The 24,085-nt window shown below is 32.5% G+C and overlaps 5 protein-coding genes across 9 annotated transcripts; 3 read left to right on the top strand and 2 right to left on the bottom strand.

The window, feature by feature from the left end:
- The first annotated feature begins 3,578 nt into the window (after positions 1-3,578).
- On the top strand, positions 3,579-6,978 carry LOC126666048 (probable prolyl 4-hydroxylase 3). Of its 2 annotated transcripts, none has more exons than XM_050359001.2 (8): positions 3,579-4,135; positions 4,222-4,312; positions 4,742-4,839; positions 4,971-5,068; positions 5,629-5,758; positions 5,859-6,046; positions 6,208-6,297; positions 6,668-6,978. In XM_050359001.2, exons 1-7 carry the CDS (start codon positions 3,942-3,944, stop codon positions 6,279-6,281), a joined length of 873 nt encoding a protein of 290 aa, XP_050214958.1. In that variant the 5' UTR covers positions 3,579-3,941; the 3' UTR covers positions 6,282-6,297; positions 6,668-6,978. The 2 variants fall into 2 exon arrangements, with proteins under 2 accessions (XP_050214958.1, XP_050214959.1); XM_050359002.2 differs by having other exon boundaries at positions 6,665-6,978.
- Positions 6,979-8,260: 1,282 nt separating this feature from the next.
- LOC126654432 (V-type proton ATPase subunit B 2) lies at positions 8,261-13,483 on the top strand. Of its 3 annotated transcripts, none has more exons than XM_050348290.2 (15): positions 8,261-8,368; positions 8,578-8,653; positions 8,759-8,814; positions 8,908-9,006; positions 9,748-9,807; positions 10,437-10,548; positions 10,634-10,842; positions 11,084-11,212; positions 11,355-11,492; positions 11,674-11,824; positions 11,915-11,997; positions 12,243-12,290; positions 12,382-12,435; positions 12,514-12,597; positions 12,921-13,483. In XM_050348290.2, the coding sequence occupies exons 2-15, from the start codon at positions 8,593-8,595 to the stop codon at positions 13,104-13,106; spliced, it is 1,470 nt and encodes a 489-aa protein (XP_050204247.1). In that variant the 5' UTR covers positions 8,261-8,368; positions 8,578-8,592; the 3' UTR covers positions 13,107-13,483. The 3 variants fall into 3 exon arrangements, with proteins under 3 accessions (XP_050204247.1, XP_050204236.1, XP_050204253.1); XM_050348279.2 differs by having other exon boundaries at positions 8,290-8,411; XM_050348296.2 differs by having other exon boundaries at positions 8,290-8,436.
- Positions 13,474-16,125, bottom strand: LOC126654447 (NEP1-interacting protein-like 1). The gene is made up of 5 exons (XM_050348306.2): positions 15,581-16,125; positions 14,563-14,741; positions 14,394-14,477; positions 13,847-13,975; positions 13,474-13,739 (listed from the first exon to the last, which is right to left on the bottom strand). Exons 1-5 carry the CDS (start codon positions 15,705-15,707, stop codon positions 13,560-13,562), a joined length of 699 nt encoding a protein of 232 aa, XP_050204263.1. The 5' UTR covers positions 15,708-16,125; the 3' UTR covers positions 13,474-13,559.
- A 1,734-nt stretch (positions 16,126-17,859) lies between these two features.
- Positions 17,860-21,313, top strand: LOC126655475 (calcium-dependent protein kinase 29). The gene is made up of 8 exons (XM_050349683.2): positions 17,860-18,639; positions 19,499-19,642; positions 19,722-19,874; positions 19,978-20,096; positions 20,374-20,541; positions 20,639-20,766; positions 20,879-20,978; positions 21,070-21,313. Exons 1-8 carry the CDS (start codon positions 17,928-17,930, stop codon positions 21,148-21,150), a joined length of 1,605 nt encoding a protein of 534 aa, XP_050205640.1. The 5' UTR covers positions 17,860-17,927; the 3' UTR covers positions 21,151-21,313.
- LOC126655481 (probable nucleoredoxin 2) lies at positions 21,237-23,478 on the bottom strand. 2 transcript variants are annotated; one of them, XM_050349693.2, is made up of 3 exons: positions 23,234-23,478; positions 22,165-22,665; positions 21,237-22,055 (listed from the first exon to the last, which is right to left on the bottom strand). In XM_050349693.2, exons 1-3 carry the CDS (start codon positions 23,354-23,356, stop codon positions 21,432-21,434), a joined length of 1,248 nt encoding a protein of 415 aa, XP_050205650.1. In that variant the 5' UTR covers positions 23,357-23,478; the 3' UTR covers positions 21,237-21,431. The 2 variants fall into 2 exon arrangements, with proteins under 2 accessions (XP_050205650.1, XP_050205656.1); XM_050349699.2 differs by having other exon boundaries at positions 22,165-22,662.
- Between the last annotated feature and the right edge of the window lie 607 nt (positions 23,479-24,085).

Here is a 24,085-nt window from a genome sequence, read left to right as displayed (position 1 = left end):
TTTTCAGATCCCTGTATTTGGTAAAATTCGGATTTTCGTATCCTTTTGAGGGACTGGAGGAATAAAAAAATTGTAAGTAGAGGTACTGAAAAAAACTAAAAAAAAACTTAAAAATTAAAAATTATGTGAGTTCAAAGACTTGAAAAATAAAAAAATAGTACAAAAACTTTTTAAATAAAAATGATATAGTATAAAAAACTCTAGATATGTTTAGCCAAATTTATAGTCACTACTCACCAATGACCAAAACTACAATAAATCATTATATTTTGGTAGTCATGATTGAATAGATACAAATAATTTTTGTAACATTTTTAAGATATTTTATTTAAAAAAATGATTATATTTACATAATATATAAAATATTAAAAATTAGTTGATGAAAATAACCTATTTTTTATCTAAATTTATTTTTATAATGAATTAATTTGTAACTAAAAAAATTATTATTATAAATAATAAATTTTATATAAATATTAACTATTTAATCATAAAAATTATTTAAACGTTTAAATGTTTTCTGTTTTTTTTTTTTTTTGACGATAAGTTTGGATATAATTATTATGATTTATAAAATTAAAAACTTGACTATTAAAATTATTGTTTTATCAAATTAATTATAGTTATGAATATATAAATTTATTTTATTTTATATTTCATAATAAATTAATAAGAAAATTAATATTATTACTAAAACAATTAAAAATAATATCTTTTGCACTTTAAATTGTATATTTTCCATTATATAAAATTGCATCTTATATATTTTCAAACAAATCACAATCACCTAAAAATTCTTTTAATTTTAGCTTCTTGACTATCTTAATAGTAAAATAATAATAATTTTCTTTTAAATTTTTGTGCACCTTTTATTGGTGGTTTTTAAGGCTTATTCATCCAAAATATATCACATTTTGATTTTTTGTGTTTATATTTCAAATTTTTAAAATCATCAATTTTAATTTATTTTTTATTTTAATTTATCCATTTTTTCACTCCAAAAATACTTCATATTTGACGTCTAAACAAGTTGGTAATATTTTTTAAATATTAAAAATTAAAATTATGTATCAAGTATGAAGAACGTTTGAACCCTCTTCAAGCAAGAAAACTCTAATATAATAAAATGGATACAATTGAAGTTATAATTGAAAAATGAGTAAAACATACGATTTTAAAAGTTTGAGATATATAATAAAGGCGATATGTTTTTGAATAATTAAAATTTTTAATATATAATCATTAAAATTGTTAAAATTGTCTGAATCTCAATTTGAACTAAAACTAACCTATCTAGCATAAACTATAGGTGTTTTATTGGACTACATTAGATACATTCGACTTTTGGTATACATTAGATACATTTGGGGGAAAATGAACTTTAAAGAATTTCGAAATGGAGATTTTGGCTGGAATGAGTAGTAAGATGGATATAATATAACAAGTATTTTTATTTTTTGCAATTAGAAATTTTTATTAAAGATCAAAACTTAAAAAATTTACAAAAAAAGGAGGGAATAGGACCATTTCAGACGATCAGACTTGGAATTCTCTGCTTTAGCTAGAATATGAGCGTTAGAATTCACTAAACGTTTTACAAATGTTATAGAGCAGTTTTTGCAAAACCTGAAATACCAGTTTACATGTATCTATAATGTAGTCAAGTTAAAAACATACATGTCTTTTTATAAGGGAAACAAATTATTTCACGCAACCGTTGTGCCATGTCATTCGTGCGACAAACCAATGATGCGTTAATTATGAGGAAAATTTAATAATAAAAATATTAAAAAATAATTTAAAAATTTCCTATCACGAATGCTCATTGACTTGTTGTAATTATGACATGACACAATCAATGCATGAGATAAACACTCTCTATAAGGGTTAGTTTTAGTTTAAATTAATTTTGAGATACAATTGAGATAAAATTTAAAATTAAAATATAATTTGGTTGTTATTAATAATTAATGAAAACAGTATGAATTTAAATAGTTTTCAAATCTAAAATATTTGAGTTGGCGGATTATTTATTATTATAATTTTTTAAACTACTTCTAAAGTGATGATATTTTTCTAAAATTAAAAAAAAAATTACATTTTAATATGAATATAATATATTATTTGTAATAAAAAACTTTTTTCGGAGCCAAAATTTAGGGTAATTGATCCTGATGGTCACTGAAATTTCGAGTTTTTTCATTTCAATCATTAAAATATCTTTCTTTTCTTTTTGATCACCGAACTTTTATTTTTTTTATTTTGGTATTTTCCGGCCAAAAATGCTTAGGTGGCAGCCGGAATTATTTTTTTAAACCTAAAAATTGCCATATTTGCATAATTTGGCCTAAAAACTCATTTTTTAAAGTAAATTTATGTATGTGTGATAAATTTTTAAAATAAAACTATTAAAATCCGGTTGCCACATGTCAATTTCCGGCTGCCACCTAAGCATTTTTGGTCTGAAAATACCAAAATAAAAAAAAAAGTTCAATGATTGAAAAGACAAAAAAATAGTTTAGTGACTGAAATGAAAAAACAGAAAAATTAAATCATGGTCAGAATCAATTACCCCAAAATTTGATACAATTATAGAATTTAATATATGTTTTTATTGATATAGAACGAGATACTTTTTTTTGACAATCGAATAATCTTTCTTTAATAATAAAGAGCAGTTACAGGTGTAAGAATTCAGAAAGGGTATAACCGTTTCTAATGACCTGACATGGAACAAGATATAAACCTTGATTCGCAGATCGCCTTACAAAACAAAATCAAAATTACATAACCGCTCTAACATAATAAGATCCAATCCTTTTCTGTCTAACAGAAGACTCACAAACTCTTCATAAAAAACAACAAATCTTTTATATAGAAAGAACAACGAAACTTTCAAAAAAGAAAGACAATCGTTGTAAAATAGTTATAAAAAAAACTAATATAACCTATAACGATTTCATCTTCAATCTTGAAAGGACTTGATCCATCTCTGATTTTTTATTTGTATATATATTGAAATTGATGCGCCTCGTCGATAGATTTACCAACCAAAATGAAAAAGATGAAAAGGAGTCGTTCATTTATTTTATTCTAAAGCAATAAAAAAGAAATGGCTACCGCCAACGGCAAAAATAAACCATTAACGGCAGCCGAAACGAAAAACAAAAGAGAAACGCTTGACGGCTAGGGTTTTCTATTTGAAAGAGAGGGGAGATAGAACGAGATATTTAATACAAATATGTGCAATATCATTCAACAGATCGTTTAATATTTTTTTTTTTTATTTCCAGTTTAAATATTTATTTTTAAACTTATTATAGAGTGCTTTTATGTTTTGTTAATTTTTAGCAAAACTGAAATATTATTTGTTCATTTATTATAAGTAAATTAATAATAAAATGTACTAAAAAATGGAGGACAATATAGTCAAAATATCGAGGACATTTTTTTATTTAGAGTTTTTATATATCAAATTAAAATTTTAAAATGAAATAACATTGCTGGGTAATAAGTTACCGAGAAAAGTTACCTACATGCCAATTTATGTTCCTTTTCAAAGAAAGAAAGAAATCCTAAAACCTTGGGCTGCCCACAGCGCCGGGAAGACTCAGATAGAAAGTAGAAACCGAGAACTCTGTAAATGACAGAAACACCCACAACTAGAACACGAATACCCCTGTACCGTTACAATCACATTACTTGTAAACAAGAATACTGTTAGCATATAGAGGACAATATAGTCAAAAACAAATTCTTATGTAAAAAAACTGTTTTATCTTCAAAACCTCCCAGGACTTCAAAACCACCGCCAACCACCACTGCTCCCCGATCGTTATATAAATCCTCACAATTCGCGTCGAAATCACTCAATAAACTCATTCATATCACGAATTATTTGGATTCTTTCGTTTATCTATTAGGGTTTTAGAAGAATTTAAATGGCAAAAGTGAAACACTCGAGATTACAAGCAAGGAAAATGTCAACATTGACGTTAGTATTAACGATGCTAATTATGCTAACGATGGTTCTTTTAATGCTTTTGGGTCTCGGTATTTTTTCACTTCCTATCAGCAGCGATGATTCCCCTCCAAATGATCTCGCTGCTTCATATCGCCGTATGGCTGCTGAAAGGTAATTTAATCATTTTGCGTTTTTATTATTTTCTGTTTTCTCAATTCGATTTTGTATTTGATTAATTGTTTTGTTTTGGGTTACAGGGATAATAATGATGATCTGGGAAAGAGGGTAGAGCAATGGACTGAAATTCTTTCTTGGGAGCCACGGGCATTTCTTTATCATAATTTCTTGGTGAGTTTTAAATATTAGTCAGCAATTTAGACTTACATGACACGATGAGTAGCTGCTATATGTTACTCGATGAAGGTAGAAGGAAAAGATTTGGTCAGATTAATTTAATTTTGTTCTAGGCTGAAAATTACTCGATAAGGTTTTACATCCTTTCGAAGAATTTCTATGCATAATTGGCTAAGTATGTGCACTGCTCACCCCATGTTTTCTTGTAAGGGTCATAGAAAGAAATATTTTTGCAAAATGATACATACGGTTCAATTTTATCTGCCATTTTTCTTATTATGATATTTCTGTTATGCTTTAGCAATGAACATTAAACATTAAATTAGTTTTTGGTTAGTTTTGAGGTTAAGATTTTCCCGTACAGTATAGATTATGAAGTTTTGATTTGTGCCCAACACTGACATGGGATGCTAATGCAAACAGTCGAAAGAAGAATGTGAATACCTAATAGCTCTGGCCAAACCACATATGGAAAAGTCAACTGTGGTGGATAGTAAGACTGGCCGTAGTAAAGATAGCAGGTAAATTTTTCTTAGGTACATACCATTCTTTAATATTATTTTTCTTTCTTTTCTTTTATGTGTGATGTGCGCTTTGTTGAGGGCGTACGGGGGTTTCTGAATTTGTAAAGTGATATGATACTCATTTGCAGGGTGCGTACAAGTTCTGGAATGTTCCTAAGAAGAGGGCGAGATAAAATTATTAGGAACATCGAAAAGAGGATAGCAGACTTCTCTTTCGTTCCTGCAGGTACGTCATTTTAAATATCAGAACAACACTGCCTAAGTTTGGTTGTAATTTTTAAGCTTAGGATGTTGGAAAGAGAAGTTCCTTGAATGCTGGTTATATATTTGCAATGAAAATTCTCTTTCCCATTAGTGACTTGATCTTTTATAGTAGAAAATAAATTCCTAACTTTAAGAACTTGTTGCTAGTTGCAACGAACTGTAAGTAAACTACGTCGTTAAATCACCTTTACAACCATGCAGTCTTAACTTTAACTATACATCTAATTGGCTTGAATGGCCTGTATATATTCTTTTAGCATGACAAAGCTGTAAATACTCCGATTGTTTCTAATACATTTCCGGTTGGCTCTTCTATCTTGAATTATCTGTCATTTGCAAGCACTAAATAGAAGAAGATTGTTAAAGGGTTTTGAAATGCTGGCGCCTAGAGCATAGGTGATCCACGTCGCAGGGAATCATTAGCCATGCAACATTTTTTCTTTGTCCTCACTTTGTTGCGAACTACCAAGTGTTTACTCTAATTGTATTACTGCCTTTTGGGTCTGACTTTTTTATCTGTAGAACATGGGGAAGGACTTCAGATTCTTCACTATGAAGTTGGGCAGAAGTATGAGCCTCATTTTGATTATTTTCTTGATGAATTCAACACTAAGAATGGGGGCCAACGGACAGCAACTGTTCTTATGTACCTGTAAGATTGTCCCCTTTGGATAGCATGGTACATATATGTGTATGCATGTATTTGGATTATTCCTTATATGTATCTGCTTCTGCTGTTTCTATACTGACAGGTCAGATGTCGAGGAGGGTGGTGAGACAGTGTTTCCCACTGCTAAGGGAAATGTCAGCAATGTGCCATGGTGGAATGAGTTGTCTGAATGTGCCAAACAAGGTCTTTCAGTGAAACCAAAAATGGGTAATGCATTACTATTTTGGAGCACAAGGCCTGACGCTACACTAGATCCCTCAAGTTTGCATGGTTAGTAATCATTTAGTTAATAAATGGTTGGCATCTCTAACTAAGATTCAAGGAGATGCTACCGTTTCTTTAAAATTGTAGGAATATTAGGTCCTGGTCTATGTTCCTGTAGCAAGTTATAATTCTCCAGTTTCCTTAATTCATCTCATGCCTTATATCAGGTAGTTGCCCGGTGATTAGAGGAAACAAGTGGTCAGCTACAAAGTGGATGCATCTTGGAGAGTACAAAGCCTGAACTAGTATAAGTAAAGGTACTCGCCAATTACTAAAGTAGTTAGTTGTATTTGATGTTAGGTGATGCAAATGTTTTTTTCTTTTTGTGTATATCTATCTGGTATTTTCAGTTAGTCAAATTTCCACTTTCTTTTATCATATTGAATAATGGACTTCTTTTACATTGGCTTTTTTAAAATGGCTTTTGAAAGCTGCAACCCGAAAGAGGAAAATGAATGAGTATTGGCCAATATTGAATTGTATATTGTGATTGTAGAGGGCATTGGATTAGATGAAGATTGATACGCTTTGCTGTTATTTGATACCATCTTTACATATATGAATTTTCCGCATTGTAAGTCGTGGACTGAAATATGCAATTTCCTTTTTATCTTGTCCCTCTAGCAGGATAAAATTCTGGTGATGGTACTGGTGAATGGCTCTAGAACTCTAGACACATTATGGTGCATACCTCAAAGACAGTTACACATTTTAGGCTTAGAAAAATACATTTTTTAATTCCATATAGCGTTTTTACTCTTCTAACCAGTGTTGTGATCGGGTCGGAAGTTGTTGAACTCTGATAATTTTGAGAGAAAATGTTGTTGTACCTACAAATTTAGTTGAGGGGAGGGGAAGGGAGGATGACTGCAGCATGACAGGCAACTGTAAACAAACTTGATATTTGCTGGAATATAATTTTTCTGATTTTTGCTCAATTGGCCTCTTCAGCTTGTATGATTTCCACTTATTAGATTTTTATAGCTAGTCTTTTTTTATATGCAAAAACTGATCAAATTAATGGAAGCTATGAATTTAGAAGGAAAACAGACGTTTCTGGATTACAATATTTTATATATGTAACTTTTTGGACATGTCATTGGTCATTTACTGTCGGCTTTTTCCACTTAAATGGGCCAAAATAAGTAGGAAAGAAAAGTAATGTAGTCACGTTGTCTTTTTAGCCCTTGCGAGTCATGTTCTTGCCAAGTGGCGCAAAGGCCCCAGACTGCAAATCATACAACCAAGAAGCTTCTTTGTAGTTTCCTCTCTGGTCTTCAATCACCTACCATGCTGGCATTATTCAAATATGTGATTTTTGCTTTTATATTTACTGACATTGTAAAATAAAATAAAATAAACAAAACTCAGATAATTGGACAATCTCATTGGCCCATTTTGTATGAGATGAGTGGATATGCATGATAAAAATATGTTTTTGGGAGAGACAAAATATAATTACATTAGTAGTTAGTTAAATCTAACAAATTTTAGATCGGCTTTAAACTACTAGCTCTACTGAAATTCAAAATTAAGAAAGACTAATTGTCATATTGCTTCACTTTACACTTCCAAATTAATAAGGTGAAGGATTAAAAATATACATATATACCAATCCTTTTCAAAATATAGTAAAAAAATATTCATATTCAAACTTCTTAAATTTAAATGATAGTATATATTAGGAAGATTAAATATTCAAGAGATGAATTTATACATGTTTTTTATCTAATACAATACAAAATAAAAATGTCGTCCGTTTATTTATCTTCGAAAAGAAAAATTAATTTGTTTAAGACAAATAAAACGTCGTGGTGATTTTACAGAATAAGGTGGTATTTGATAATCAACTTAATCATTAAAATTAAAAAATTTAACACTTGTTCTTATTAAATAGAGTTTAATAATATAACTTAATTAATTACGTTAAAAACAACTTAAATTTATTTTGGTTAATATTATTTTTAAATTTCAATTTTTTAAAAGTAAAATTAAATATATTTTATGAATTTTCTTATCATTTTCAATAATAATAATTATCAAACAAATTATGACATTCTTTTTTTTTTCTTTTTTCTTTTTTTGAGAATAAATTATGACATTCATCGCCTAATTTTTTACTTAATTTAAGTCTTATCAAACACTAATTCATAACTTATCACCCTACACGCGTGACACAACATTAAAAAGGAATAAAAATCTGAGAAAACCGGATCAAAAGCGAACCGGAGAGCGAGTTACAGTATTTTCTAATCGTATGAACCCAAATTTAACGCCTTCACGATTGAACAGAGAAGCAGCTTGAACCTCTCTCTCTCTCAATTATCCGTACGTCATTCAGATCTAACCTTCCAATTTCCGTTTACATTGTGTAACTTCCTTTAATCCATTCCTTGGTTTGTAATTAAATTTTGGTGTTTAAGATTTCAATTCTACTCTATTATCAACATCATAATAATTCCTCTGTTTGGATCTCAAGAAATTCAACGGTTTTTTTTGGTTATGATACTGAGATTTTAGCCGTTTTTTGCGATCAGATTGAAGTTAGAAGAATGGGAGCTGCAGGGAAGAGTTTTGATATGGAGGAGGAGGAAACACTAGAGATTGGCATGGGTAAACATTTCAAATTATTTATTGATCTTTATGTTTGTTAATAAAATTAATTTAATCACAAATAAACTCTTCTCATGTTGTTTAATTTTTGTTTTTGTTTTACAGAGTATAGAACTGTGTCTGGTGTTGCTGGTCCTCTGGTCATTCTCGAAAAAGTCAAGGTTAATTTTGATGTTCGATCATTTTTGTTGAATTTGAAGTCGAATGTCATGGTAATTAGCTTACATTTTAAGTTTTCGGGATGTTTTTTGCAGGGTCCAAAATACCAGGAGATAGTTAATATTCGTTTGGGAGATGGAACTACTCGCCGTGGGCAAGTCTTAGAAGTCGATGGCGAAAAAGCTGTTGTCCAGGTTTATTTTTCTTTATCCTATATCCTTTTGTTTGTCACATCTGATTGCTTTATTTTCAATCTTGATTATACCTGATATTAGTGTAAATTTGTCCTTATTGACTATAACTACTTTAATCTAGGTATTCTTTTGTTTAATTCTGCATTTTAGTTGATTGCGTATTTTTGCACCTAATCACGGGCTTCTCTCAAGTTTGAATTAGTTAATTGAGTGTTGCCTGAGCAAGGTGCAGAAATGAAAAAAAAAAGAGTTGCTAAGGTGGGATCCACCATTGGATGGCATCAAATTTGGTTACTTATGCCTGGTCTCTTCGCTTAATTCAGCCTTACATTTTTATACTGTTTCTTCTTTTATGGTTATCATTTGTTCTTTTATTTAATTATTCTAGATTAGCACGTTGTTTAAAAGGCTGCAGTTGCTGCAGCCTTGGGTGGGTGGCTGGGTGCATAAACCGATATCTGTTTAAAAAGCTGCATCCCCAGAGCAGATGATGGGTGACTGCCTGGTTACTCATTAGGTTTTGCAGTTGTCTGCCATAAAATTGCACTAATTACATTTGCTTATGCGATAATTAAGTGTTACATTAGCCTTGCCTATAATTCAACTAGAAGGAAAAGTATTTTTAACATTTTTCTGACAGTATTTTTAACAGAGTTACTGGAGGTTTGGTTAAAATTGGACGATTAGAATAGATGATTACCTTTTATTTTAACATCATAAATTGGTATTTCATTTTCTCAGGTTTTTGAAGGAACCTCTGGCATTGACAACAAATTTACAACAGTGCAATTCACAGGAGAGGTACAAATCTTTCCGTCTGATTTTTCGGACTCCAGTTTGCTATATTTGTTTTGACCATTATCCGTTTTTTGAATGAGAGTCATAATCCATTTGAGCTGCTATATTCTGAAAATGTGAAAAATATACGAGTTGTTGAAACCAATGTGAATGTTAGTGCGTGAGTTGATGGTCAAATTGGGATCATGATCAAAGAAGTTTGCTCGACTTTTTAGACATATGATCATCATCTGGTGAAACTTAACAAAATTCTTTTAATTGTCACGAACTTCGTTGGCATGATAACATTGTAGCTGAGAATGAGAGGAATTCCATCTTCTTCTTTTTCTTTTTTCCTCAATCATAAAAATGTAAAATTTGTTGAGGATTAGGGAACTTTATTGAAGGTCTTACAAATGTTTTTTCCTTTAACTTTTGAATTGAAGATTTTAAGGGAAAAAGGTGCAATTATTATTTATTAATTGCAGAAGCTTCCTTTTTTAAGCGTTTCTGTATAGAGCCACATGGTTTTCAATAAGGCTGTCTACGTTCTCCTTGTTGCTTTCTATGTTCTTTCCTGCTTCAGATTTTAATTGATCCACTAGTGAATACATATTAAGATTTCAGCTGCTTTTATGATGCTCGTCTTGCAGGTTCTGAAAACACCAGTTTCATTGGATATGCTTGGGCGCATTTTTAATGGTTCTGGAAAACCTATTGATAACGGTCCTCCAATTCTACCTGAGGCTTATCTCGACATTTCTGGTGAGATATTGTAAATGTCAATGATTATCAGTGATGCTTTAGATTTTATCTTTGCTCTGATTATAGCTCTCTGGATTCATCTCAGGAAGTTCCATCAACCCCAGTGAGAGAACCTATCCTGAAGAGATGATACAGACAGGGATTTCTACCATTGATGTTATGAATTCTATTGCTCGTGGTCAGAAGATTCCACTTTTTTCTGCTGCCGGTCTTCCTCACAATGAAATAGCTGCTCAAATTTGTCGTCAAGCTGGTCTAGTAAAGAGGCTTGAAAAATCTGGGGATCTCTTGGGAGTATGTGATCTTTGCTGTTGCTAATAAATGATGGTTCACGTAGTATAAATTATAGTTTTCATCAAAAGAAGGGAAAAAATGCATAAGCTATGCTTGAGGTCCCTGTTGATTCTCTTCTAGTTAGCCTCAGCATGATTTTTTCCTTCTTAAAACCTCTCTGACTTTCCTTTGTCTTATTTATATTCCTTTTTAGTTCAAGAAATATTTAATATTCTATGCTGTTTCATGTCTTTTTCTGTAGGACGGGGAAGAGGACAATTTTGCCATTGTATTTGCAGCTATGGGAGTAAACATGGAGACAGCTCAATTTTTTAAGCGTGATTTTGAGGAAAATGGATCAATGGAGAGAGTGACCCTTTTCTTAAATTTGGTAACTTTAAATTAATTAATCTTCTTGATCCTTCCTTTGACTTGGTTGTTGTCTGTTATTATAAAAATCTATAGGTGGCACTTATGTTGTATAAAAATCTATAGGTGGCACTTATGTTACTGTTTCTCATGCTTTTCTGCAGGCCAATGATCCCACCATTGAGCGTATTATCACCCCTCGAATTGCCCTCACTACTGCAGAATATTTAGCTTATGAATGTGGGAAGCATGTTCTAGTCATACTAACTGACATGAGTTCTTATGCTGATGCTCTTCGTGAGGTAACAAATTTTATCGCATCAATTGTTCTAGACTTGTTATGTCCTTCTTCCTTGTCAAATGACGTTTGAAGATGAAAATGTCTTGCAACATTGAAAACATTAAGCTTCCGTAAATTTTTGCTAAGGTTTGTATTGAACTTCATGTAGTTTACTGATGCGGCCTGCTTCATTCTGACTGCAGGTATCTGCTGCACGAGAGGAAGTGCCCGGAAGGCGTGGATATCCTGGGTACATGTACACTGATCTGGCAACAATTTACGAGCGTGCAGGGCGTATTGAAGGGCGAAAAGGCTCTATCACTCAAATTCCAATCTTAACTATGCCCAATGATGGTATTTTTTGCATTCACAAAACAGAACATCCTGACTCGTGTTCTATTCTCTTGGTTGTATGACTTATTTTTTATTTTGGTCTTCAAACAGATATCACTCATCCTACTCCAGATCTTACTGGCTATATCACTGAGGGTCAAATATACATTGATAGGCAACTTCAAAATCGGCAGGTGATTATTTGCAGTCAATTTTTGCCCATTAGCCTCTAAACTTTGTTTCATTATTCAGTTGTCATCTTATTTTGATAGCCATTTGTCCATTTTTAATGATCTTTGCAAGTATCTCTTCCAATATAAGTTAATTCAGATTCTTTTTCTAGTCAAATTGCTGGTGCCTTTCATTTTTCCATCTTCTTGTTTTGATAATAAGTTAAGCAAGTTGCTCCGGCTGTTTAATAATTGATTCTTATGAGCAGATATACCCACCTATTAATGTGCTCCCATCACTTTCTCGTTTAATGAAGGTAAGACATGTCACTCCTTAATGCCCCATTTGTCTTCACTCTTCAAAAGTAAGGGATAGTGTTACCCAATGTTGTTTGCATTGAACTGCAGAGTGCTATTGGTGAGGGAATGACTCGTCGGGACCACGCTGATGTTTCTAACCAGGTATGTGGAAGTTTCGAGTTCCATCTTTTATTATTCTTTCATGCCCGCTTACTTGATCCTTTTGGTTTTGAACTTCAGTTATATGCAAACTATGCTATTGGAAAAGATGTCCAGGCAATGAAAGCTGTTGTTGGAGAGGAAGCACTTTCTTCTGAGGACTTGGTGCTCTTTCTTTCTCCCTCTCTCTCTAAATATTAATGCACGGGTGGGTAGGGTTATAGTTGTTGGGAGTTGTGGTATGAATCAGTATTTTAGAAACCGAAAGTTGAACTAAATTTCCATTTTTTAGGATCAGTTGGACCGGGCAGCTGGCCAGTTTCCGGTTTAACTGATTCAACTGGCCTGTCCGGTCGGGTTTTTTTAATTGCTGATTTAAATGGGAACCAAGTAGCTTGTACATGTGTATTCTACCCATTTTTTGTATTTTAAAATTTTCTGGTTGAAATTTAACTAATTAATGTTTGGTCTTATATTCTGGTCACCAGCTTTATCTAGAGTTTCTGGATAAATTTGAGAGAAAATTTGTGGCCCAAGGGGCCTATGACACCCGCAACATCTTTCAGTCACTTGATCTTGCATGGACACTACTCCGCATCTTCCCTCGTGAGCTCCTCCACCGTATTCCAGCAAAGACTTTGGATCAGTATTATAGCCGTGATGCAACAAACTGAGTGTTATGAAGTAAGTGGCTTCTTATTTCAATCTATATACTCGAGTTAGAACACGCCTGAGTTTTGCAATTATTTAATCCAAGTTCGATACCTGGTCCATTTCACTCTGAAAAAAAAAAATGGTTCGGCTTCTCAACTAGAGTGCATCGAGTTTGTTTGTTTAGTTATATGAAATTCTTTGTTTCAAGAACTTGAAAGCTTTTGTAATAACTCTGCACCTTTCACTTATTATTTGATAATTTATATTTCTGCACCGCACTCCAGCCATGCTGGGAATGATAGGGAGTGTAATAGAAACTCAAAAGCCCTTTGTATGAACTGTTTTTTTTACATCTTTCTTAAATAAAAAATAATGATGTGCAATTAATTTGTGGAAATTGTATGATTCTACTTCTAAGTTGTGTCTAATTACAATAAAAGAATCAAATAATTGTTGCATAATGCAAGCTGCCCCTAGCTTACATTTTGCATATCTGTGGTGATTTTACATATCTTGGAAATCCATGATCTTGATACTCTTGTTCTGCACAATGGGCAAGAACTATGTGCGATAAACCATTTACGAATACACGGTAGATGAAAAGTGTGGCAGCAATGGGGCAAGATACAAGCTGTTTCTCCCAATTGGAAGTCCTGTATGTATGATCCGTTGACAGCAGTAAGAAACTTGAATAGAGAAACTAATTAAACTTAATTATTACTAATCCATCAGGATGTAAAGAAGAAAAAAGTTAAAACACCTGAAGACAGATTGGACAGCATGATTCATTCCGTAGGACGTCTGCGGTGTTTTTGTCTGTGAGTAAAACTTTTGAAATTTTCCGTGTCCTGTGAACCTCATTGTGCAGTATGTGAGCAGCATCTTCTCCCTGATCAAATTGAATCATATGCTGGTTAATTGATGCTTGCACATTTTACATAAAAGCAGAGGGTCATCTTGGTTCTTGAGTTAGTATGACGGACTCATATAAATTAAATTAGGTATATTTTGACAATTTAGCACATAGTTCTTCAAGATTAATTTAATTACATCTACTCTTATATTTTTAGAGCCCGTGAAAAGCAATATAAATATGTTAAAATTGATATAAAATATTAAAAAAAACACAAATACATTAAAATTAAAATTTGCAGAAGACACTTAATTTACTTTCTGTGGCTCTGAAATTATAATAGTGGATGTAATTTGTCTTATTTTGAAGAGTTATCAACTAAATAATTAAAATAAATTAAGTTTAATTTGTATAAGGTTCGTTCATAAGTTCAACAACGGGAATGAGTTTTTACCTGATCCTTTTGAAGACCATGAATGGTTGGACTATGTCTTCCTTGAACGAGTATTTCTTTGAGGCGGTTTGAAGCGTTATCAATCTTCAAAATCAAAATATAGTTTTAGAATTTCAATCAAACAGTGATTTTATGTTACTGTAATTTTATGTGTAGCTCTCTGGCTTACCAAAGAAATGAAAGCAGCGATAGCAGAGTCATCATTATCCCAAACATCAAACCATACTCGAAAGAGTTGAGCCGAGAGAATACAACCCATAATGCTCCCAACTGAAGCTCCATGAACAAACCCGCTCTTTGTTTTCACTCCAACCAAACCTCCAGAAATGCCTCCCACGGTTGTCCCAACTGTACGTCGTCAACGGTAAAATGATAATTAAGATTATTATGTACTAAAAAGAGTATAATAACTTGCATTACTACTCCAAATTGGCGACCATTTTTCCTTCTAGGAGTGAATAAACAACGAATTTGAATACTTTAATTAATTTTCAATCATAAATGGCTTCCTAGGTTTATTTTGCCGATGAGTTAGAATGAATGACGTTGGAGACAATGATAAAACTATAGTTAGAGAATCATATAAGAGCTTGAATTTTCAGATAAATTTATATTTTGAATTTTGATATCGTATCAAAGCATAAAGCGATTTAAAGGGCCAATGATCTTGATTTTATGTTTTGAAGTGTTAAATAAACAATTCACTTAAAAGTTCAAGCTGTTAGGTGAGCTTTCAAGAATAGTAGTATTATTTTAACATGAAAAATTAAATTTGAGCAAAAAGATGACACTATAATTATTTAAATTAATTAATGATTTATAATTTTATATGATGAATTATTCATCAGGAATTTATTTTGTGACATTTGCCTGTGGATTTAATTTCTAAATATTTTAAATGTCAGAATATGATTTAGCTAGCAATAGCATGTGGGTTTTGTAACTTTTTGTCTAAACCCTGGATTGGACGTTTTAATTTCTCAATAGAAACTAGCAAGTGATCAATTTGGTCACGGAAAAGAACTTCATTGCTTTACGACTTCTTGTTAACTATAGTTACAAGCAATTACAAGTAATGTTTGTGTTTATCGGATCTATAGCAAAGCTGCCTGCGACAATATTAATTTCAGCATTGCATGGAATATTTCTAGCTTTATTGGTTGAAGAAAATTAAAAGAAGAACTCACCAACTGCAAATACGAATGCAGAGATAGCAATAAACAAGCTGCATGCAACTGTAGAAACCGTACCAGAAACCCACAAAGCAAAACAAGCCCAAGAACATCTACAAATCTTCATGTGCGTGTCTATCATATATCAAATAAGCTTTTATATATGTAATCACAAGTTCTTAGAGAATTCAAGATTATAATTGAAAGAAAGTGAAAAATAATTAAGCCGAGAGAAGAATTGGTATGGTGATGGAGGAAAATAGAGGAAATGAAGGTCGTATATATTTATTTCATAAAGAAGCAGCCAGCCAGGTTTAAGTATAATAGTCATAAGAAAGACCAACTCTATAAATGTGGTTGACTCTATATTGGTCAATATATATCAGCTTAAGCTTTGGTTTTGAAGTTGAAGGTAGTTAATTAATGTAACACTCCTGTTGCTGTCTAGCTATATATATGAAACTACTATGAAAATGTGACTACGTTGAAAAGGTACGAGAAAATATGCGCAGTGGCTTAATTAGAATGGCGATGAAATTTCCATATTTTGAAAATCATTCAAGATAGACCGTGTCCTAGTTCATATTTTATATGTCATTTTATATCTGTTTCTTCGTATTTCTAGCAAATTAGACACATCCCATCACTCATTGGTACTCAAATATATAGTCATTCAATTAATCTTTGTATGTTTGAAAGGAATTTGAAAGTTGAAATAACAAAAAAAAACTGAATTTAAAAACTTCATCCATATAGTAAACCATTATAATAAACAAAAATTCACTATTATTTAAATTGTAGAAAATATTTATGTTAGAGTAGTCCATCATAGATCACGTGTAAAGAAGAACTTTTCATTATTTATATTTTCATTTATCGATTGATGTGTTCCACCCAAAATAAAAATAATTGTGGTTGTAAACTATCTATAATTTGATAATTAATTCGATTTAATGATTATAAATTCATCATACATATATATATACCTGATAGTCAGAGACGATAGAGTAAAAAAAATAACTTTAGTAATTTTAAAGATATCTCGCAGTTATACTAAATTTTATAAATACAACATTTTGAATCTGTTTGATCACATTAATTTTATTTGCTTTTTACATAATGTTTGATCTAATTATACTTTATAATTCATTTCAATTCAAAATGAAAGAATGTGAGAATATCTTATTGTGCATGAGAACAAAGATGGTAAATACGAAATATTAGGCCCACAAAGTGTAAACTCCAATAAGTTTTTGTCAGCTTGGGCCTTTGGCATCTTCTATTAATGTAAATATTCCAGCCTGACCTTTGAGAAACTTTTAACCACAATCAAAATTAAGGATAGAAAAGGTCTTTTTGATGCTGATGCAGAGAATTTTGGGCTTTGAACTTCGAACACTTTTCACAAGATAGGCCCATTTAGGCGCTCTTCAGAAAAGGATCCAACCCAATTTCTAAAATTGTATTGGTGGGAAATGCCGTCACCTTATATCTGTACATAAGACGACAATAAAAACCGAACAAAACGGTAATATGATGTAATGAAACGCGTAAAATTACTAAAAGCAAAAACTCTACTATTACTACAAGCTATGAGACACGAAATTGTCTTCTTGTTGACAAGGCAAACGCAAAAAGCAAAAGCCAATTTGTGCAAAAAGTTAAAGAAATTATACTCCGCACCATCTTATGGGCTAAAGCAAAGCACCTTAAAAAGTGCTTTAACCTAAAATAAAAAATAAAATAAAAAATAACACCCTTATTCTTATACGTTTTCGAAATTACTATCTATTTTTTTTAAATAAAGTATCTATTACATTTACAATGTCTAATCGTTTTTAATCTTAAATATAGATAATTAATTACAATTTAGGTTTTTATATTTATATTTTAATAATCAAATCAAAACAGTTCGTTTATTCAGCTTGACTATATATCAAAAATTATTTTGATTTGACAAAAATTAAATTTTGGATTCAACCTCTTTGAATTAAAAAATTAAAAAATTAAAAAATTACGCATTATGTAAATCGATTAACCGTTAAACTGATGGAATTTAAAATTGATGATCATATGAGATCGGCCACAGATTTAATTTTTAAAATATCAAATTAAATATTATATACATCTTCTATGGATTAGTAGTTTGAATTATTATTTCTTAATTTCATGTAAGCTTACTATTTAATTATATAAATATAATTATAATCTTATTTTATACTAATTTTTTAAAATGTATAGTTATGCTAAAAAGGAGGGAGTATATAATTCCTCCCCTCTTAAATACAAGAACAAGAAACAATTTCCTCAACAAAAAACTCTCCGTTTCTCTTATTTCCTTAAACCCACAAAAATAAGTCACATGGGTATCTGTTTCACCAAATGGTCTAAACCAAATGTTAGTGACATCCCAATCGTTTCCTCCACCGAATCGCCACCTCATCCCTACCACCCCCAACCCAAAAGACCACCGCCGCCGCCGCCACGGCCACCGCGAATACCTTCTTACTCAAACCCTCCGATATCATCTTACATTAAACCACCCACTTTGTCAGCTTCAAACATCGGTCCCATTCTCGGCAAACCGTACGTCGACTTAACCTCGTTGTACGATCTTGATAAAGAGTTGGGCAGAGGTCAGTTCGGTATAACTTATCTCTGCACTGAAAAATCAACAGGCTTAACCTACGCATGCAAATCCATCTCGAGGCGTAAGTTAGTGAACAACAAAGACATTGAAGATGTTAGAAGAGAGATTCTGATACTTCAACACTTAACTGGTCAGCCCAATATTGTGGAATTTAAAGGGTGTTATGAAGATCGCCAGAATTTGCATTTGGTGATGGAACTTTGCTCCGGCGGTGAGCTTTTTGATCGAATTATAGCGCAAGGGGTTTACTCAGAACGTGAAGCTGCTAAAATTACGAGACAGATAGTAAATGTGGTGCATGCTTGTCATTTTATGGGGGTTATGCATAGAGATTTGAAGCCTGAAAATTTCTTGCTTGTTAGTAAAGCAGAAGATTCTCCTTTGAAGATCACTGATTTTGGTCTTTCTGTTTTCATTGAAGATGGTATGTTCCAAATCTCTTAACTTAAATTTTTTTTGATATAATATATATCAATGTTTTTAGAATTTAATTTATGAAACCAATGTGTACTGAAGCATTAATTTTAAAGATAATTTATTTTTTAAGTAAACAATATGTCATTTGATTTAAAAGTAGTCGGACGAACCCATTTTTATCATTTTACATTACCAATGAGTACCGAATAATTTTTAAAAACTATTATAATTTGATTTAAAAAGTTAAGAATAGTCGAATAATATATTGTTTGGTCTAAAAATAATAGTCGGACAATATTGTCTGACTAAACAATTTTTTGCCTGAAACAAAATTTATGGTTCCACATAGTTACTGTGTTTTAGAAGGAAATATTTGAAATGAAAATAAAACACGAAATGTAGGACTCATATTATATAAGTGTCTGGGCTTATTTTGGATGGTTAAGGCGTCTTTAAATGTATCAAGAGATTATGAGTTCGAATTTTACCTCCGTAACTAACAATTAATTGAGAAGAGTCGTATGCTGCCTTTAACCAAAAAAAATATATATCATATTAAGTATAAACAAACAAAAAGACTCGGATAGATGGAAGGAGACTTCACTTTTGTAAAACAGATATATGTTCTTGCTTATGCAATTATGGGTCAAGGGGAGACCAAGTCAATGGAGAAAGAGACAGATCACTAAAACGTCAACGTTCATAGGTGTAATACACCCAGAATAGATAACTCTTTACAGTATAATTAAAGTTATCCTGTGGAATAATTAATTATCCATGCAAACAATTGAATAATGGCAATGATTTAACGTATAGTTTTTCTTATACTGAACTGAACATAGTGTGAATGCTTATAATATGTGCAGGAGTAGTGTATAAGGACATTGTAGGAAGTGCATACTATGTTGCGCCGGAGGTGCTGCATCAGAGTTACGGAAAGGAGATCGATATATGGAGCGCCGGAGTCATTTTATACATTCTTCTCAGTGGAGTGCCTCCATATTGGGCAGGTATAACAAGGTCTTAATTTATTGCATACCGTGGAATGAGTTTATATGTGACTAAAAGATAACAATTTCTTATGTATAGAGAATGAGAAAGGAATATTTGAAGCAATATTAAAAGGCAAACTTGACTTGCAAACTGCGCCGTGGCCTAAAATCTCGCCTTCTGCGAAAGACCTTGTCAAGAAAATGTTAGCAAGAGATCCCAAGAAACGGATTACTGCTGCTCAGGCATTAGGTAAGTGATTCTTCAGTATGTATAGGTGAATTGATCTTCGATTCATTAAGCTGGCTGCGAAAACTAAACTGTTAATTTATACTCTACTCTCTATTTGAAATAGAGCATCCGTGGCTAAAGGTGGATGGCGGTGAGGTATCTGATAAGCCTATAGACAGTGCTGTTCTTACAAGATTGAAGCAGTTCAGAGCAATGAACAAGCTGAAGAAACTCGCGCTCAAGGTTTCTATAACAAACTCTATAAGTTTATGACCTTCAAATTATTTGTTAGCTGAACACAGTGATTACATCATTTGCATTTTTAAAATTTATTAACATGTAGGCATTTGGAGATAATAATATGTGTCCTATTACCATGTGTCACGGCAGTATACATCAACATGAATTTGTCTAAGGACCATCGGTGTAAATTATGTTTTAGGATACCACTTCGATACAAAGCTGAAGGGTTTTTTTCTTTTTTATTTATTACATAATTGATAAATTTGATGGCTTGAAGGTAATAGCAGAAAGCCTTTCAGAAGAGGAAATCAAGGGCTTAAGGCAGATGTTCAACAACATGGACACTGATAAAAGTGGTACAATCACATACGAAGAACTTAAAGAGGGATTAAGAAGACTTGGATCTAAGCTTACTGAAGCAGAAATCAAGCTGCTAATGGATGCTGTAAGGGCTAATTAATAATATACTCCCACTGTATCAATGAATTAATCTTCAACTGCATATAAACCTGGTGTTGAAAAGGTTAATCTTTTATTGTCAGGCCGATGTCGACAAAAGTGGGACTATTGATTATGTTGAATTCATAACAGCAACAATGCATCGGCATAAACTCGACAAGGAAGAACACTTGTTCAAGGCTTTCCAATATTTCGACAAGGATGACAGCGGGTTAGTGCTTCTATATGCAGTTAGTGTATATATACTCATATCATCTTGATCTCTTGCAAACAAAATTAAATTAAATGCATTATCCGATTTACAGAGTTAATTAATTACACAGGTTTATTACAAGAGATGAATTAAGACAAGCCATGTCTCAATATGGAATGGGAGACGAGGCTACGATAGACGAAATCATAGAAGATGTTGATACTAATAAAGTAATCTATTTTTCTTACCTCTAATGCTATCTACTTGTGTTGTTTCTGCTATGAGTTCACTGATTCTGGAATAACTTTGAATGATGAGCAGGATGGAAGAATAAACTATGAAGAATTTGCAGCCATGATGAGAAGTGGCACACAAGATAATATTGATTTGCAATGTACATAGACCAAACGCTTACAACATGTAAAAAGAATAAATAAGACCGACACACGGACAATGCTACGTGCATGATTAGTCAAGGAAAATCAATGTACAAATTAAGTTTGTTGTAATGATGTAATATTAAGAAAACATGAAAAGATCAATAAGTTTTCACCTTGCAACTAAATTATGATATCATGCAGATGACAGTCCAAGGCATGAACACATATACACACTATAATTAGCATAAGAGTTCAATTAGCACCCTTTGAGTAGCTGAATTGACCTGAAAGCTTATTCATCTGTCACACGCCGGTTGAGCCAGGGTTCACAACCCTCACACACCTGGGGTGCACCTCATAGCCACATTCAAGACATTGGTAAACCCAACCAGACCCTTGCTCATCGCAATCACAACAAATAAATGGCCCTCCACCACTTCCTTCCGATACCAAATTCAGCTCATGCCTATGTCCAGCATGGTACTCTGATCTAGGCAAGTTTTTAGCCTCTTCATCCATCTGTTTCTCTAGCAACTCCACTTTTGCTTCAGTAAAAGGGTATGCATTTTCCTTATACAAGTTTATTAGGTTTCTCCCATTCTTGGTAATGGTTTTACCATCGGGTCCAATAATTATCAAACAAGGGATACCCTGCACATAGAAATGCTTAGCTAAGTTTTTGATTGTAGGATCTCCAAAAGGCAATGCCAACCATGGCATGCTATTGAAAGAGGCGTTAAATTCTTCTTGATCTCGATCACTCGACACAAACACAATCTCAAACTCCTCCTTGTTCTTCTCCATTAGCGTCTGTTGAATCTTATGGTAGATAGAAATTAGCTTGGGAGTAAACTTCACACCTGGACGACACCAGTTGGCTGTGAAGAATAGTCCGATTGTTTTACCCGTCAGTGAAGCAACCGGCACCTGCAATAATCAACCACTATACATGTCAATCATATTATCTTTGGTTCAATTAATGAATAAAATTTGATGCTACAATATTTAACTCGACCCTACAACTATAAAGACCAACCTGTTTCGGTGCAGGATGAGCCAAAAGATAGTCTCTATCATGATTTGTTAGTAAATTTGTTAAAGTCTGAGTATCATGTTTCTCTTGTTCTTGCAATTTCAACTCCACTAGTCTCTCTTTAGTAAATGGAAAGGCTTGGACACCGAATCGATAAAGCATATCAACTCCATTGTGCAGTGTCGCCTCCTCATCTTTATTATCATTTGGTTGCAAAACAACTAAACAAGGAATACTTTCAATGTTGTATTTACGGTCTAACGCCTTCTTCGTCTCCAAATCAGAAAATGGAATTGAAAGCCATGGCATCGGTGCTCGATAGTTATCGAACGCATTCAAATTCTCATCGGATGATACAAAGACAACCTCAAAATTCGAGTCGTTTCTCTTCAACTGCTCATATGTTTCAACTAGCATCTCATTGAAATTCTTACATGGCAGGTACCAGTTAGCTGAAAAGTATAAGCCTATCACTTTCCCTTCAAGTTCAGAAACTTTCACCTGCTAGAAGAATTGGATATCCCACGTTTAAACTCATTTGTCAAACCTCAGCAAAGAAACCAGAACGAGTACTTAAAACTATCACCTCACGTAATCATCAATTAACATATATAATTTTTTTTTGGTAAGGGTACATGAGGTGTTCTGAACGTCTTTTAACTATAAGACGACGGCACACTTAAGCATACAGATTAATCCTCGCTCAAGCCGGATAGGTATTTCCGGAGGCAAAGCTCTGGCCTCTAAGTTTTAAACGGCTTCATACGTATATCAGTACGATTTGAACCGCGACTTCACATGAAATCAAATGTTTCTAATCATCACCTAAGATTTTATGGATTTGGCTTGAGTACGTAAATTATTCTAGAAAATTATGGAAGCAAATGGAATTATTTTTCTACTCTCTTCCATAGATTAACTTGCTCCATTCCGAACACAACAAGAATTAAAAGAAAAAACATAATTACAAATTCGAACTAAAAGAACTTAAGTTTAAAGCCGAAGCTACAGACGAAGCTATAACTATAATTATCTATAAATATAGTGTCGTCTGATAAAAAGAAAGTGAAACCTGAGTTCCGTCGGAGGAAAGAAGAAAATCCCGATCTGCGGAGGCTAAGAGAGAAGACAATCTAAGGCTTGAAGCTGATCCGTTTGATTTTCCAGCTGCTGCTTCCTCCTCCAATTTCATCATCTCTCGCCACCTCTCTACTCTAACTCTTCTTTTTTCTTATAAACTACTCTCTCTTTTTAATTTCAACTAATTTTATAATATATTCATTGATTTTTCCAAATCATTACAATTGCATCCCTAATTTCGTCCATCACTGCGCTCACACGTAGCACAAACACTTCACTAGAAAGAAAAAGAAACTTATATCCTGCAGCCTGTCCTACTTTTATTCAAAGTTGCCAAATAATCTATCACCACACCTTGGCATGTACCTTACAAACGGTGCCACGTGTAATGCTGAGATCATCTATTTGAATTCTACTATAGGAGCGGATACATTTGATTTGAGGTTGGACATTTGGCATTATGATGCGCGGTGTCGTGAAAGACTTTTTGGATTGATGTAATTGATTGGCAAACAACATGTTAGGACACCTGTCTCTCTATTATACATTTTTCATTTTTTTTTCCAAGCTTCCATTGAATTTTTTTTTCCCATCACACAGCAGAGTTTTCACTTTTTTCTGTTCTTTTTCACTCCGTCCCTTCTAAATATTTAATCTTATAAAATACAATTTTAAGATATATATGACCTTTCACTCTTTATCTTTACCGACATATGTAGAAAAAGTATCTTTTAGTGGTTTTATCCTTTTGGAGAAACAAATGAAAGCTAGAATTGCTTTTCTCAGACATGACGTTGTTATTGAGTAATTAATTTACGTATCTATATATTTATATTAAAAAAAT

The sequence above is a fragment of the Mercurialis annua genome, linkage group LG1-X (genome assembly GCF_937616625.2).
Source record: "Mercurialis annua linkage group LG1-X, ddMerAnnu1.2, whole genome shotgun sequence".
Lineage (NCBI taxonomy): Eukaryota > Viridiplantae > Streptophyta > Magnoliopsida > Malpighiales > Euphorbiaceae > Mercurialis > Mercurialis annua.
Note: the sequence above shows the minus strand (reverse complement) of the source record. Positions and strands in the feature narration are given on the sequence as shown.